The following is a 15,360-nucleotide window of genomic DNA, read 5'->3' on the forward strand; positions in this document are numbered from 1 at the left end:
TCATCAAGTCATTAATCAGCAAGTTGAGTCATCAGTTTATAGTCTTTTGTGTCTTTTTTCTTAAAGGTCCAATTTGTAATACTTTCCAACTCGTCAAATACTGACATTCTGGGATGGCAGCAGAACCGACCTACAATCCCAAAGCGTCTTTATTAAGTATTTGACAAGTTGGGACTGAGACTCAAAACTCCACTTTCACACAAATTGGACCTTTAATGAAGGGATCTGGAATTTGTTAAAATAACGTGATCTTTTAAAGAGCTCAGTTAAGTAATGACTCGATAAATTACAGCAGTTTTGAGGAGATTTGTCCTCAATCTCAGAGGTATGAGATCTCCCAAACTGCCTGTCTGGTCAGTTAGTTATGTGTGTTTCAGATGTAGACTCTGTGGTCAGTAAACACTGTGGTTTCTTGTCATTCAAGACATTCCTGAAGAACAGAAGATTGGATTTTAATCTTTTTTCTACATGAAGCCATGATTTCTGTACATTTGAAAAAAGTGGAAAGCTGATCTGGTGTCTGCAGGATGTTTCTGTCTGCAGGCCTCTTCCATCAGCAGCTTCACTAACATCTGAATGACTTTGTAGCTTAGAAACCCCGTACAGCTGTTTTCACCTCAGTCGTCTTGTTCCAGATTTGAGGCAGTTCTGGTTTTTACTCATCAGAGTTTTCAGACGTCTCAGCAGATGTGGCTTCATGAGTTCAGGCAGTAAAAACCTCCAGTTGTTTTTTTTCCAAGAAGTTGTGGAAAGTGTTGTAAACAGCAGAAACACCATCAGAGCTTTTTTTTTTTATCTAAACACCTTCTGAATCTTGTGGTTTGTCTTTCATGGATTCATGTTGAACTTGGTTCTGTTTGAGTGGATGTAAACAGAAAGCAAACATTACTCTACATCCTCTGTGTGTCATCACAGGAAAGATAGATGATTTACTCCTGGTGAGGTTAGGACCATCTTTACAGTGTGAGAGTACAGCTGTGAGTCAAGGTCAGGAGGACTTGCTCTCACTTTATGGAAGTAAACATTTGATGCTTTATAATCATATTTTTCTGCTGAATCAGTGAAGCTGGACTTTAGTTTTATTTCCATCTTTCTGTCTGTTTCCCGTTGTACGTTTCTGAAAGTCACAAATATGTATTTCTTCGTTTATATCATAACATTTCTACATGTGTATGAGCTGATTCTCCTCTCATGAGAAAACAGACAAGGGGATGGTTGTGGCGTTACATCCAGACAAGATGGCTGCCGAGCGAGAGACCACTGTGTCAGACCACTTCATACGACTAAACTGGGTACGTTGGCGACTGTCGGAACATTTTGCAGCTTTGTTTGTGGCATCAAAATCAGGTATTTCTAAGTAACTGTTTGATCTGATCTGATCTGATCTGATCCGACCTGATCTGATCCGATCTGATCTGATCTGATCTGATCTGGGGGTTTCACTCCCATTAGAAGTTGGAACTTTTTTGCGTTTTTCATTTGTCTTTTTTCTGTTCTGATCAAACTCAGGAGACAAGACATTTGAGCGACGAAACACTGATCGACATTTTTCACCATTTTCTAAACTAATCGATCATGTAGAAAATAACAGACGGATTGATAGATGATGAAAATAATCATCTGTTGCAGCTCCACAGAATGTGATTCTTGTTCCTTCACTGTACGTTCAGAGTTTTCATCAGTTTGATTCACCTGTGGTGGATAAAACATGATGTCATGCCCGATGTGTGAGAAATCATGATGCAGGGCCGTTCATGGTGTCTGATGAAAATCTGATGAAGTGAGACTCATTCTGCTCAACTTGGCCTCTATGTGCCTCTAAATCTGGGAAGCCCAAACTTTTTCCCTTTGAGAGCCAAAATTGAAACTTAATGATGGGCCGCGTTCAAAAAGGAAACACCTATTGTTCTGTACTGTATTGTTATGGACCCCAACTTCCCTTAATTGACTGACTTCCTGCGTAAAGTGTCTGCCAGAATGTGCACAAATAAGGAATAACCAGGGATTCTACATAAAAAACAAAAACAAAAATTGATTAGTTCCATAACCACCTCCAGATGCTGCTCTGAAAACTTCGTTAAATTGAAATAAGTGATTGAAAATATATTATTTACAAATTACATTGCTATAACTTTAAAAATCTTAAGCAGTGTTTCACCTTAGATGCATCATGACTTTCTGCATGTTGGTGCCATTTTTATTTTCCACCTCTGTCCAAATTAGACAAATCAAGCTTCTTCCACAGAAAAGTCACCAATAACTGAAGCTGTGAGTTAAATGTAGTGAAGTAAAAAGTGCCATAATTTGTAGTGGAGTGGAAGTATGAAGTGGCAATAAATAGAAATGCAAGTCAAGTGAAAGTTAATGTGCTTTCCACCACTGACCATCAGTTACTTCTCAGACAGAGAGGTAAATGTGACACAACCTGAGGAGGTGATCCAGTATTTGATGTGACTCTGGCTCCACCTGCTGCTCACAAAACTACACAACCGCCAGATTTTCTTCTGTCGTCCTGAAGACAAACGCTCAAACTGTTTCCAAGAAGTCAGCAGATAAAATGAGTAGTTGTGTTTCAGTCACTCTGCTGCTTCGCTCCTCATTTAACATTCACCTCATGGATTATTAATGAATGCGTCCCGTCTGTCTCTGCACATTTTGGGCTGTTATTGTCCGCTATTCATTATTTATGATTAAAGTCATCATTTGTTCATTAATCGATTAGTCAACCGCAAGAAAATAATCAGCAACCATTTTGAGAATCATTTAAGTGATTTTTCAAGTGAAAATAGTAAATATTTGATAATGTTGCTACATTTTAACATGTGGGGGCTTTTGGTCAGAATGAAGACAACACTGATTTTTCATTCTCTTCTTAATAGACTAGAATAATCAATTTAATAAAGAGAATAATCAGTAGATTGATCAGTAATAAAAATAAGTTGTATCAGATGTAATAAACTGTTAATAATATCATTCATTTCTTATTTTATTCACTTTACTTTAGTTTCCTGTTGTGTTTCTGGCAGTAGAGTCTGGACAGTGTTGACGAGAAGTCGGGTCGTTTGCAGCCTTTTCTGTAGCAACAAAACCAGGCGTTTTTTTAACGAGACGTCGGGACATTTTCCAGCCGTGTTTGTTGCAAAACAAAAACAGGTATTTAAAGCAAAATCATGATGTTTTCTAACTCTGACCAAGGGGCGTGGCATAGTATTACACTTGATCCATGATCCATGCTTTGCAATATACTTGTCCTTGTAAAAAGAAACTTAAAGAAGAACAATCAACCTTCTTTAATCAGATTCATTTGGGGGGTTTTCTGGTCTCAGGCTGTAAGATTATACACGTGGGTCTGAAGACTTTCCTGCAGCTCACCTTCCTCCTTCCTCTTTTCTTTTCTCTCATACTCAAGTTCTTTAACACTTAGGGTTCAAATTCCAGTTCCTCCCCCTCTCCTCTCTCCTCCCTCCGCCCTCGGTTGTGGGCCGACAGAACTGGAGGACTGTCAGCTGCTGGAAGGACTCAATGGTTTTGGTAGAACACCACGAGAGGAAATCGCAGAAACTGAGTCGAGCTGCTGCTTTCACAGTGAGTCTGAATGAATCATTTCTGTCTCTGAGACTCAGCTGCTTCATTAGAGCTGGTTTGTAAAAGCAAGAAAGTTTCTGGTTGTTTTTCTTTGCAAACTAAAATCAAACAATGCAAAGTGTCAAGAAAGTGTAAAAGGAGGGTGAATAATCTGATTATTGACTGCTGAGTTGATTCATGAATGGAAGCTGCTGCTGTTTTGGTTTTTGCAGCATGACGGTCAATGCTGGGACGTAACTAACTATTTACTGTAGTACTACTACTAATGGTAGTACTTGAACATGTATGTACTTGTATGATAATTTATACTTCTACCTGACTACATTTCAGAGTAATAATGGATGCATATGTTTTTTTTAAAAAGGCAAACACTCAACAAGCTTGCAGTTTTATATTTTATGCACTTTTGTTTCGACAAGTACAAAAATCACATAATCTCAAACTTAAAGTTTGATATTAACACAGTAATTCTAGTTTAAACTGAATGAAAACGGATGTTTTTAAGGTTTGATGCCCCTTTTTTAACACCAATGAAATGAGTCCTCAGCAGATCGTAATGATCTGTGACCACGTGAAGCTAAATTAAAACGCGCTCTGGTTTGTAGACCACCTTCACCAAACTGAGCTCAGAGTGATGCAGCAGTCTCACTCATTCTGCGTCCCACAGAGACTCTCAGTCATGTTGCTGCAAATGTCTGTGGACTGTCTGACCCACAGAGTGACTGACAGGAGGCTTAAAATACAGATTTCAAACAGTCTAGTGAAGTTCACAGAGAAAACAGCAGATTCAGTTGTCACAGACGACGCTGCAGTTCCATAACCACCTCCAGATGCTGCTCTGAAAACTTCATTAAATTGAGATAAGTGATTGAAAATATATTATCCTACAGTTAAACATTCGCACCTAATGTCGAATAAAACACTGGTGCATTGATTTTGTGGGTCAAATGGTTCCAGTGTGTTCCGTGTTAAACTCATTACATTTATCACTTCAATATATAATATATATCAAGATATATAATATATAAGATATATATATGTCTTAATGACCAGACCTTTGTTATATTCACTGCCTGGCTGAAAAAAAAGTCACCACCTGGATTTAACTACACAGATTGGTTCCACTGGATAATTACGGCAGTGATTAAGATGTTTCACAATATTGTGCAATGTGAAGGATCTCAAGGGATTGGGACTAAATAGCTGCGTAGCCTTAAGAAAACCACCTATCAGTGAGGCTAATCTGAAAAAAGGCTTCGGTTTGTGAGGGAGCATAAAGATTGGACTGTGTGTTATGGTGTTATGATCTGGGGTTGATTCAGTTGGTCAGGTCTAAGTTCAGTAACATTATGTGCCCAAAAATGAGGTTTGCTGACGACCTGAATGTACTGAATGAGCAGGTTTATCCTCAAATTGTGAAAGAGTGGTTCAGGGAGCATGAGACATCATCTTCACACACTCATTCAGTACATTCAGGTCGACCACCACAGAGTCCAGACCTGAACCCCATTGAGAATCTTTGGGATGTGCTGGAGAAGACGGCCCGACTCTCCCGTCATCAGTACGAGATCTTGCAGAAAGATTCATGCAACTCTGGTGGGAAATAAATGTTGAACATTGCATAAGCTGATCAAAACGATGCCACAGTGAATGTGTCCTGTAATCAAAGCTGAAGGCGGTCCAACGAAATATGAGAGTGTGTGACTATTGTTTTTGGCTGGGCAGTGTACATTGTTGAGTTGTGTACCAACATTGTTCATACAAAGAAAAATCTGTAACTGCAGACTTTAAATAACATCTAACATACTTGTTCAAGGATTATATTTATACCATCAAACTCAAGACAGGGGCCCGAAAAAATACAGTCTGCCGAGAGTAATGTGTCCAGTTAATCCGGCCCTGGTTGCTTTGATATCAGATGATACGTCAGCGAGTGAAGAGATATCAGATAGATTTTAATCAGCACTGGTTGACCACAGCTGCTGTGATTCTACGCTGTGTTACGATTTCATCAAACTACGTCTTCTGTTTTCATTATTTTAATTGAGCGACCCCTAGTGGCAGAAATGGCGTACTGCACATGTGAATGATGGTGTCAGTGATTGCTGTCATGTTACGACTGGAGGAAAACAAGTGAAAAGCAAAAGCCGGGTCATTTTTAGAAATTCTGTGAGGCTTCTGCGTTTCTGACCACTCGGACCTCGAGTGGTTCCAGCCTCCTATGAGGACAAATACAACGGTAGAAAACATTTCTAAATATAAAAGTGCTGTAAAATAAACAGTATAATTATATCTGTTTCCTTATGTGTCGTTTTCACTCCTCTGTTTTGCTTCTAATGCGAGGGGCACTGCTGGTGATTCACTCCTGTGTACACTCACCAAAGAGACATCACTTTGTAAACGTCAGCCATGTTTTCTTTTGGTGTCACTCAGAGGTTGGAATTTGGAAATTTCAACTGGGAAGTCCGACCTCCGACACTGACTGGAAAGCAGTATCAGTCCTGCTATAGTGGGAGTGGGAGGTCGTCTTGTTCTGTTTGCTCTCTGATGAGATACAGCAGCTAAGGTATTCATTTTGTTGACATTTCTCTGCTGATAAGATTTTCTTCCTTGCTGCTCATCTGATGTTGAGTCCTGACTTTCTCTTTCTGTTCTAGTGTTTTCTTTCCTTTTCTGTGGCCTTGTAATTCCTGTTACCACTGCACTTTGGATGTGAAGAAATCTGTTTGAAACTAATGTTTCTATGAGATACACTTGAGTTTTTGAGCAGTTTATAAAATCTGTCTCTCATTGTACCTTGTTGAAGTGTAGACATCAACAGTTTTCTCTCCTCCACAGTGACAGTCTCCAGTTTTTTGTATGTTTCTGATATTTTTAGCCATAATACCTGATAAACACCAGCATGTTAGTATTGTCTAAGTACAGCCTCACATACGAGACTTCAGCTCATTAGATTTCTTTACTGCAGCGTGATCGATACCAGTGCAGTCACAGCTAAATTTAGATCACTAGCTAAAGGCTAGAGCTTATCAAGACTAACATTAGAAGCTTAGAATCAATGTTCAGAAGACTCAAAGTATGGCAGGTAATTACCTTTCTTCTCAACTGAATAGCGCACATAGCGTTCACGACGAGCAGCACAAATGTGTTGGACAAGTCGTGTTTGGATGCTAATGTAGGCGAGCAAATCCAGGAGCAACACTTGTAACAAGTCGATGCAGTCGCCATAGTTGTTCCTAGCAATGCAGGGGAAACAGCGACGGGATACGGTGATGTTTTGACGTGACTCTACAGTGGCTCTCATGCCCACGGAAAGGCAAAGCAGTTCTTAAAAGGTTTGCAGGTTGAAATAACACTGAACCAGCACAAGCACCAGCCCAGAACCAGCACTTGGTTCGCTTCAGTTGAAAAGGTGGTAACAGAGCCCCTAGCATGCCATTAGCCTCAGTGTGTGCAGATCATTAGCATTATGTTCGAGTCACAGCGGTAGGCTAAGCACCCGTTTCTCTAAAAGCATCTGGATGAGTTTCCTAATCCAAACATAAATGGAAGCTGGTGGCTTCAACATCTCTCTGGGTCTTTCAAACATCGCTGAGTGCATTTACAAATTTTTTACAAACATTGCTGGCTTAAATGAATAAGTTACAAATAAGAGGACAAAAGAGTCAAACTAACACAAGCTGTGCTTCATGCAGAGAAACTTGAGACATAACATTTCTCACAGGCAACACTGTAATTACATTACTTTATAAGAGTGGGCGGAGAGCGTTGGTGCAGTGGTGAGCACTGTCACCTACACTTTATTGTCAGACTGGGGTCTGAAATGTGTCTTGCATTCACAGCTGCTCCACAGAAACATCACAAGATAGACACCACATGAAACACAAGGGTACATACAGTTCAACATGATAGTACAATCACAGAGGACACATAACAATCACAGAGGACACATTACAATCACAGAGGACACATTACAATCACAGAGGACACATAACAATCACAGAGGACACATTACAATCACAGAGGACACATAACAATCACAGAGGACACATTACAATCACAGAGGACACATTACAATCACAGAGGACAACATACATCTTAGCCTTAACGTGCATTTACTCTGGGATGAAGCTCCATGTTTAATTAGAGGATAGACTGATGCACAAAGGAGTGCTTCAGTCTAACCTTGTTGAATCGTGGCACCATGTAACTCCTGCAAACTGTCTAACCTCCAAAATACATGTGTTTATTTATTTAGTGGTCAGCTTCGTAACTGTACCAGAGTTAGCTACAAGCTAATTTACATCTGTAGTCCCTGGGCAGGAGATTGAAACATCTCTGAAGACAATTGTGTTTCTGTACCAGACCATGATTAAGATGTAGTTTTGAAATGTTGCAAATAAATGGATTTTGTGAGTTAGACATAATGGGAGAGTAAGTTTGCAACTTTTGGTCCACCTGGCTCATAAAATAAATCTGCAACTTATTTTTCTGTTTTGTAGCACTGCAGGAGGTTCGAACTGGCCTTTCTGTGTGGAGTTTGCATGCTCTTCTCATGTCTGTGTAGGTTTCCTCCAGGCATTTGTCTGAATATGTCGGCCCTGTGATGAACAGGTGTACTCTGTATTGCCTCTTGCCCAATATCAGCCTGCAGGGATAAGTGGATATATAGATACTGTATGGACGGCTCCCGGCTCAGTCCAGACCCTCCCTGCTCTCCCTGCTCTTATCAGTGGTTGTTGATCTCTTTGTTAAACACTCATAAAACCTTTTGTCTCCGTCTTGGCCTTGTTTTTAACCCTGCAGTAGTTTTTCTTCTGGCTTCTGTCCAGCCAACTTTCACTCACTCTCTCTGTGTAAACACACGACAGCACATGAGTCAGGAGTGTGTGCGACCTGAATGAGTAAAACAAACAGAAAACTTGTGTTTGTAGGCTTCAGTGGTGTTTAACATCAAGTCTTCATGCCTTTAAGTTACTGTAACGACAGGAGGAACTGAGCAGTCGTCTGAATGTTGAAATGTTCCCTCTGACTGCAGTAAAAACTCTTTACGACGTCACACTATGTGTGCTAACATGTGCCAACACGTAGATATCACAGTGTGTTCACATTGTGACAGACTGTCTTTTTCTTTTACAGGTGTTGATCTGTTCTTCAGTCTCTCTGTGGTGAAAATTTAATTATGGGGGCCAACATGAACTCTGACCCTGCGGAGCCGCGACCTCCTGCCCGAAACCGGAGTCTCTTCAACAACATCAAGGTTTGTCTCTGCTTCACATTCAGTGTTCGATGAACTACGATCAGAGTAAGAGCGGTAGTTCTTTAGCTCTTTGTTCTGATTCAGGAACTAATGTGACATAATTATTGATTTGTTTATGTTCATTAGGTGTAAACAAGTGCCGTGTGCATGCAAGCTGTTCTGTCATTGGTCAGAAACATTACCAGGAAGATTTGCCTCAAAGCGCCTCCCTCTCGTTCTTTTTCCTTCTTCCCTGTGGAGCACCAGCAGCGTGTGTTGCTAATTGTTTTCATTGTGTTTATGTGGTCAGTAAATCAGTGTTCATTAAAAGAACAGAGGATCCAGTTCCAGAGAAAATCTAGACTGCAACTAGAAATGATGTCCTGATGCATTTTATTAGAAGTTCTGTTGGAACTGGGCTCTGATGAGCACATACCACCCATCGACTGTAAAACATAGAGGCAGAGCTTTTTGGTCTGAAAAGTGAAACCAATGTGGAAGAGCCTTAAACCGGCAGTCTTTCTGATGTCCAGCAGGGCAAAAAGACGTCTGATTGTATGTGAGCTGATGAGAAAATGACCCTACGTCTACATTTCCTCAATAAACAGTTTCCTGATGAGTTTATAGTCTCAATCGTTAGTTTAAAGTCTTCTTCAACACAGCTGGTCCCATTTACAGTAAAATAGACGATAAAACAGTGTGTTGCCACCACGGCGTGTCCTTGAGTTCTCAGTCACTTCTGGCTCCATTCCCAGGACGTCAAATAGCCACATGTTGGGTTGGTAAAACGTTGTAAGTAATGGATAATCCATAATTCACCTCAAATGCATCAAACTAAAGTAACGAGCCTGTTTTGAAAATGTGAGGAGGAGAAAGTTCAGATATTTGTGTTCAGATGTAGAGAGGGAAAGTCTAAAGAAATACTCAAGTAAAGTACAGATACCTGAAACATGTACTGAAGTACAGCAACAAAGTATTAGTACTTCATTACTTCCCACCTCTGTAGTCTGCAGACCACTGGGTTTACGCCTGGTACCACCACAATCTCGCACATCAGTTGTGAAATCGCCCACAGGCAATGTGGGAGCAAGTTGTTGTGAAAGGCAGGGTCCATTTCATTCTGACTGTAAAGAAACTCCTCCAGAGTTCAAGCGGAGGTGAAGCGAGACCATCCTGTCCAGATCATCTGAGTGTGATCTGTGTTAGGATGTGCCCAGATGAACTGAGCTGGTGGGTGAAACGCTCCAGGGCCTTCACTTATCAACAGTTTGTACACAGTTTGTGTGTTTAATGTGAGTTGAGTTAATCAGCTTGTACTTGTACTTCGGACTAATGTGTGTAAATATAGGCACAGCTGTGAACGGGCCTGCACTCAGTATCCAGAGGTAGAAATAGAAACAACAGCGAACAACCTCAACATCTACACATCAGATTCTTTCATTCATAAATACTAAAGTAGTAATTCTGTCAGGAACAGACATGTGACAGGTGTTTAATAATGTGTGTGTGCACATCTTTGATTAATACAATGTTTTATACTCATCACACTTTTCTACACAGATCAGGAAACAACTTCTCCAAACAAGATGTGAACAGACCGTAAGATCAGAGTTAGTGGGTTTCTCTGAATGTAACTGGAAGGTTCTGTAATCTTTGGGTTTTGTTTTGTTGCCTTCAGCTGAGCAGATTTTTGTCTTTGTCTGAAGAGAAACTTCACTTCCTGAAGTCCATCCTGGTATTGTTCTCTGAGTCTCAACATGTAAACATTTCCTCTCCACTGGTCGTGTCACATAACTGTGATGAGCTCAACGTAAAAGAAAAGTGATTTCACTTCTTCGTCTTTATTGTTCCTGCATCTCTCTTCAATTTGATTTATTATCATGAGGCTCTTCTTCTTCTTCTTCTCTCTGCAGTTCTTTGTGTTGTGCCACAGTTTGCTGCAGCTGGCGCAGCTGTTGGTGTCGGGCTACATGAAAAGCTCCATCACCACCATCGAGCGACGCTACGGCCTCACCAGCCAGAAGTCTGGGCTCCTGGCTGCCTTTAACGAGGTCGGTATGAGACACTTTCTCATGTGAATTGTAATAAATACAATATTTCTCTCTGAAATGTAGCAGAGTAAACACATAAAGTAGCAAAACTTGGATAAAATTCAGTAAAGTACAAATACCTCAAAATGGTCCCTTAGAACGACAAAACTGAGAATCACAGGAAAACCTTCCACCCTAATCTGCACAGACAACAGCACCTACACCTGTCAACATGAACCTTGTTGTTTGTGTGTCCAGGTGGGAAACACGATCCTCATCGTCTTCGTGAGTTTCTTCGGGAGTCGAGTCCACCGGCCGCGCTTCATTGGAGGCGGAGCTCTGCTGGCCTGCCTGGCCTCACTGCTGATGGCGATGCCGCACTTCCTGAGCAAACCGTACGACTACACCGACCGCATCAGCTGTGAGATTAAACACACACACACATGCACAGATGTATAGACAGTACACATCTACATTTGTTGTCCTATAATGGTGTCTGTATTAATGTTCTTCTGCAGATTCAGTGACTTCTGAGAGGATTTTTAACAGTTTTTCTTCTGAAATAAAAATCTCAACAACAACTGGTTCAGACACTCATGATCCAGACGTGTATCTTAATAACTCTGATGATCCTCTGACTTTTCATTTAACACAACCAACAGGTTAAAAGTTGATCACATGACACTTCAGTTCATCACAAAGCACCTTGAAATCTGATGACTGAATCCCGTCAGCTTCATCCTTCATACATTCAAACTGCCACTTTCTCATATTATTTTAAACTTCTCACATTAAAGTTTAATGCAGGTTTGAGCCTTTCTCCAATTTTTATTAACATTCAGCTTGTTCCCTGTCCCACAGTTTCCAAACCACATAAGTCATTTCACATCAAACTATCAGAAAATGTGTGATGGTCACAGACATGTTGCTCTGAACACAATTGGACTTACACTGTGGGCTCAGTGGGCTGCCCAGCGACAGGAGCACCAACTAACTGCCACATTACCTGCCACATTTCTGATGATATCATCATTTAATTGATAGCAGTTACTGTATGTAAGCTTATGAGAAAATTAGCCTGCTCCTCACTTAATGTATTACCTCAGTAAACAGCTTCCGAGTTTATTGTCAACATGACCTTTCCACCGCCCTCCAGAAAAACTTTTTGTCCCACTAGTGGTAACATCAGAACATGTTTACTTGAACACATTATTAAGCTCACTTCTTCTCTGTTTCCCTGCAGCCTCCAGTGATAACAGCTCTGGCCTCTGCCAATCAGAGAGCACCCTCATCACCTCATCCTCCAATCAGAGCTGCAGCCTGCAGGAGAGCCCCACCCAGCGGATGGTGTACCCTCTTCTGCTGCTGGGTCAGCTGCTGCTGGGTATCGGAGCCGTCCCCATCCAGCCGTTCGGCATCTCCTACATCGACGACTATGCCAGCAAGAAGAACTCACCGCTCTACCTTGGTACGACTGATCAGAAAACACTGAATCATCTTTCATCCAAACAGTCCAGTTCTGAATTTCTGAGTAAAGTCAATAAAATCATTTCCTTGCAAATCTCAGAGAGGCGCTGATGACATCACCCTCGCTCTTTGCCTTTTTTCCTGGCCTAGGCGATAACATTCACCCTATGTTTGTCTCCTATGGATCATGTCATGCACCCACATCCTCCTTGTTCTGATGTCCCTATAGCAAAAAAACCCAAACAGAACCCAAACCTCAAAGGGGCAGTGTCGATCAAACCGCAGCTGTGGTCAACATATTGTTGTTGCTTCATCTCAGCCTCCTGAGCACACAGGACATAGACACAGGACCTAAATTTTTTCCGGCACATTAAATGGGTATAAAACGTAGTGTGGGTGATGTCTCTCTTGAGGCCCTCTGTTACATAACAGCTCTGTGAAACATAACTCCTTCCTGGTCATAATTACATGTTAAAGGTTGGCGTGTGTGGTATTTTTATGTTGGAGGATGGAAACTTTGTTTAATGTCACCAATTTATTTGGTGAGCTCACATTTTCCTTGCCAGCTGGACCACATACTGGAGTTTAGCTGTGTTTCATTAAAAATAAATAAAACCACGTGAGGAGAAGTTAACAGAACAAAAGAAGGCCATGTGATCACCCCAAAACACGTGAATCAACCTCTGTCAGAACGTTTGATGGGATAAAACTGATGTATCTGACGGTGTTTGCAGCCTCCCTGCAGCATGTGCACATCCTGCATTGTAACACCAGCCAGTGGAATCTGCAGGCGCTCTGCTTACTCAACAAACCTGTTTTTATTGGTTTCCTGGAACGAGTCTGAAGCTGAGCCTGATCCACAAATCAGAACTAAGAATTACTTGTTCATTGACTGTCACAGTATTTTTATTTCAATGATATATTAGCAGACAACAACTCAGCAACATTCTTTCGTTTGAATAAGATGATAAGATTCACCTTTATTGATCAAACAGTGCACTGCAGGTTGGGAATGTACTAAGAGAAAAATGAAATAGAAGAAAATACTCAACTGAAATACTACTGAATAAATACTAAAGCATTTACTCAAAGATAAATCTGACAATACAGTTACACAATGCGCTAAAAAAATGCAAGATACTGAAATATTTGTGTTTTTCAGGCATCCTTCTCGCTGTGACCTCCATCGGCCCGGCCTTTGGTTTCATCACCGGCTCATTCATGCTGCGCTTTTATGTCGACTTTGACAAGATCTCCAAAGGTGAGGAGACACACTGCTCTGATGATTCACAGTTACACTGACATGATCGCTAGGCTAGAATGCCTCGAGTGAAGTCATCCTCTTTTATAACACTTACTGTGATGCAATATGAGGAGGATTTCCTGTATGTGGCAGCCACTTCTAGTTTTATTGGATTCAGTGTGTTCAAGTGTGAAGTAAAAACTGTAACAGCTGATTAATGTTGGTCATTTCCTCAGTACCAGCTATAAAAACAGAGCTGCAGCTAAAGAAGACAAATAACTGACAGGGAGTTTTTAAAGCTACAAGGAAATAACATTCACGCTGTTGTAGTTGAGTGATGTGGTGTTCAGTAAGTACGAAAGGTTTCCACTCCTTGAACCCTTTTGCACATCTGGTGTGAAGTTATTTGACATCTGATTTAACTCGAGTCGTTACATGTCAAGTTTAAATCAGTGCAGGTTCTAAATGGACTTGAGATCAAACCAAGAAAAACAAAACAATGTCCATTTAATAGTCTTCTTCCTGTTGTCTTACTGTTCATTTTTCATGGTTGAGATACAGTTTGACTCACTCAGTGCAGCCCTTTGATTCTGTTTTAAATATGGTAGAACAATAAACAAGATAAATCTGCCAAAAGGAGTTGCATTACTGACTACAACTCCGAGCGAGAGAAAATAGAAATTAAAAACTACACTTAACATTGTTGGACATAGTTAAAAGTTAAGTATGAAATTCTACATATTTGACCATAACACTGCCGGTCTAACACGAGGATATGTAGTTAAAGATGTGGTTTGTCTTGGCTGCAAAGACACTTTGGAAAATAAGTCTGAGTCAAAAAACCAACAAGAATTAGACGAGACGAAAGACTGAGACAAGTGAAATAAAAAAAACATCCACAAGGTGAGTTCAAGTCAACATATACCTCTGGTTGTGTTCGGATACAGTAATTTATCTGCTGTTTCCCCTGTAAACACACTGACCTCTTCTCTGTGTCTCTGGACTAAACAGAGCAGACAGGCCGGCCTGGCACCAATTGCAACTTTTCTGTGTGCTTCTGATTTCTGAGTCTGACCTGCTGATTTCGTTTTTCTTTCTAAGAACCATAATTTACAGCATAAAGAAACATTTGTACAGCAGTTCCACCTAATTCTTTCAGACCACACTGAGTGATTTTGATCGTAAAGCTCAGCCCTGAGTCACTTTGGTTCAGAGGCTGCAGTGTTTGTTTACTCGTTTGACACCTCACACCCTGCCTGACCTCTTTTTGTTCATGTGGGAAACAGACGTGCAGCAGCAGCGCTCGGCCCTCAGGGTGTTCACACTGAGTGACGACACTGCGCAAGAAGGAAGCAACTTGCAAGAAATGATTTGACATTGAAGAAATCTTTAGAAACTGTGCCGTATTCATGAGCAATTATTCATTTATTAATGATTTATTTTTCCTGTACGTAAAAGATAAATTCACCTTTGATCAGTTAATCACGCTTCATCACGTTTCACAGCTTCAACCTTTGAATTTTTCAGACCAGTTTCAGCCCTGTCCAAATCCAGTTGAATGATCCCATAAGCTTTTTGTCAAGGGAACCAGGGCAGTGCTAACTTCCAGGTTAGCAGACTAAAATACGTCATCCCTGCAGCACTCTGTGGTCTCTAACTAACACATTACTGAGAGCTATTGTTTGTCCCTTTCACAAAAAAAACACTCGATACAGTCAAAATTTTAATGATTGTGCCTCATGTAGCTGCTAATTTTTATCTGCTATCTTAATATGCTAGCTCCAGATCCTGCGAGA

At 40.8% G+C, this 15,360-nt stretch overlaps 1 protein-coding gene across 1 annotated transcript in view; it reads left to right on the plus strand.

The window, feature by feature from the left end:
- Positions 1-3,504: 3,504 nt before the first annotated feature.
- The window catches only part of slco2b1 (solute carrier organic anion transporter family, member 2B1), a 31,411-nt gene continuing 19,555 nt past the window's right edge, over positions 3,505-15,360 (plus strand). Inside the window, exons 1-6 of the mRNA XM_073478802.1 lie at positions 3,505-3,585; positions 8,725-8,845; positions 10,738-10,875; positions 11,113-11,275; positions 12,098-12,322; positions 13,484-13,582. Coding sequence (XP_073334903.1) covers positions 8,768-8,845; positions 10,738-10,875; positions 11,113-11,275; positions 12,098-12,322; positions 13,484-13,582 — 703 coding nt within the window. The 5' untranslated portion in view covers positions 3,505-3,585; positions 8,725-8,767. The remainder of the gene's footprint in view (positions 3,586-8,724; positions 8,846-10,737; positions 10,876-11,112; positions 11,276-12,097; positions 12,323-13,483; positions 13,583-15,360) is intronic.

This window comes from Pagrus major, chromosome 13, assembly GCF_040436345.1.
Source record: "Pagrus major chromosome 13, Pma_NU_1.0".
Taxonomy (NCBI): domain Eukaryota; kingdom Metazoa; phylum Chordata; class Actinopteri; order Spariformes; family Sparidae; genus Pagrus; species Pagrus major.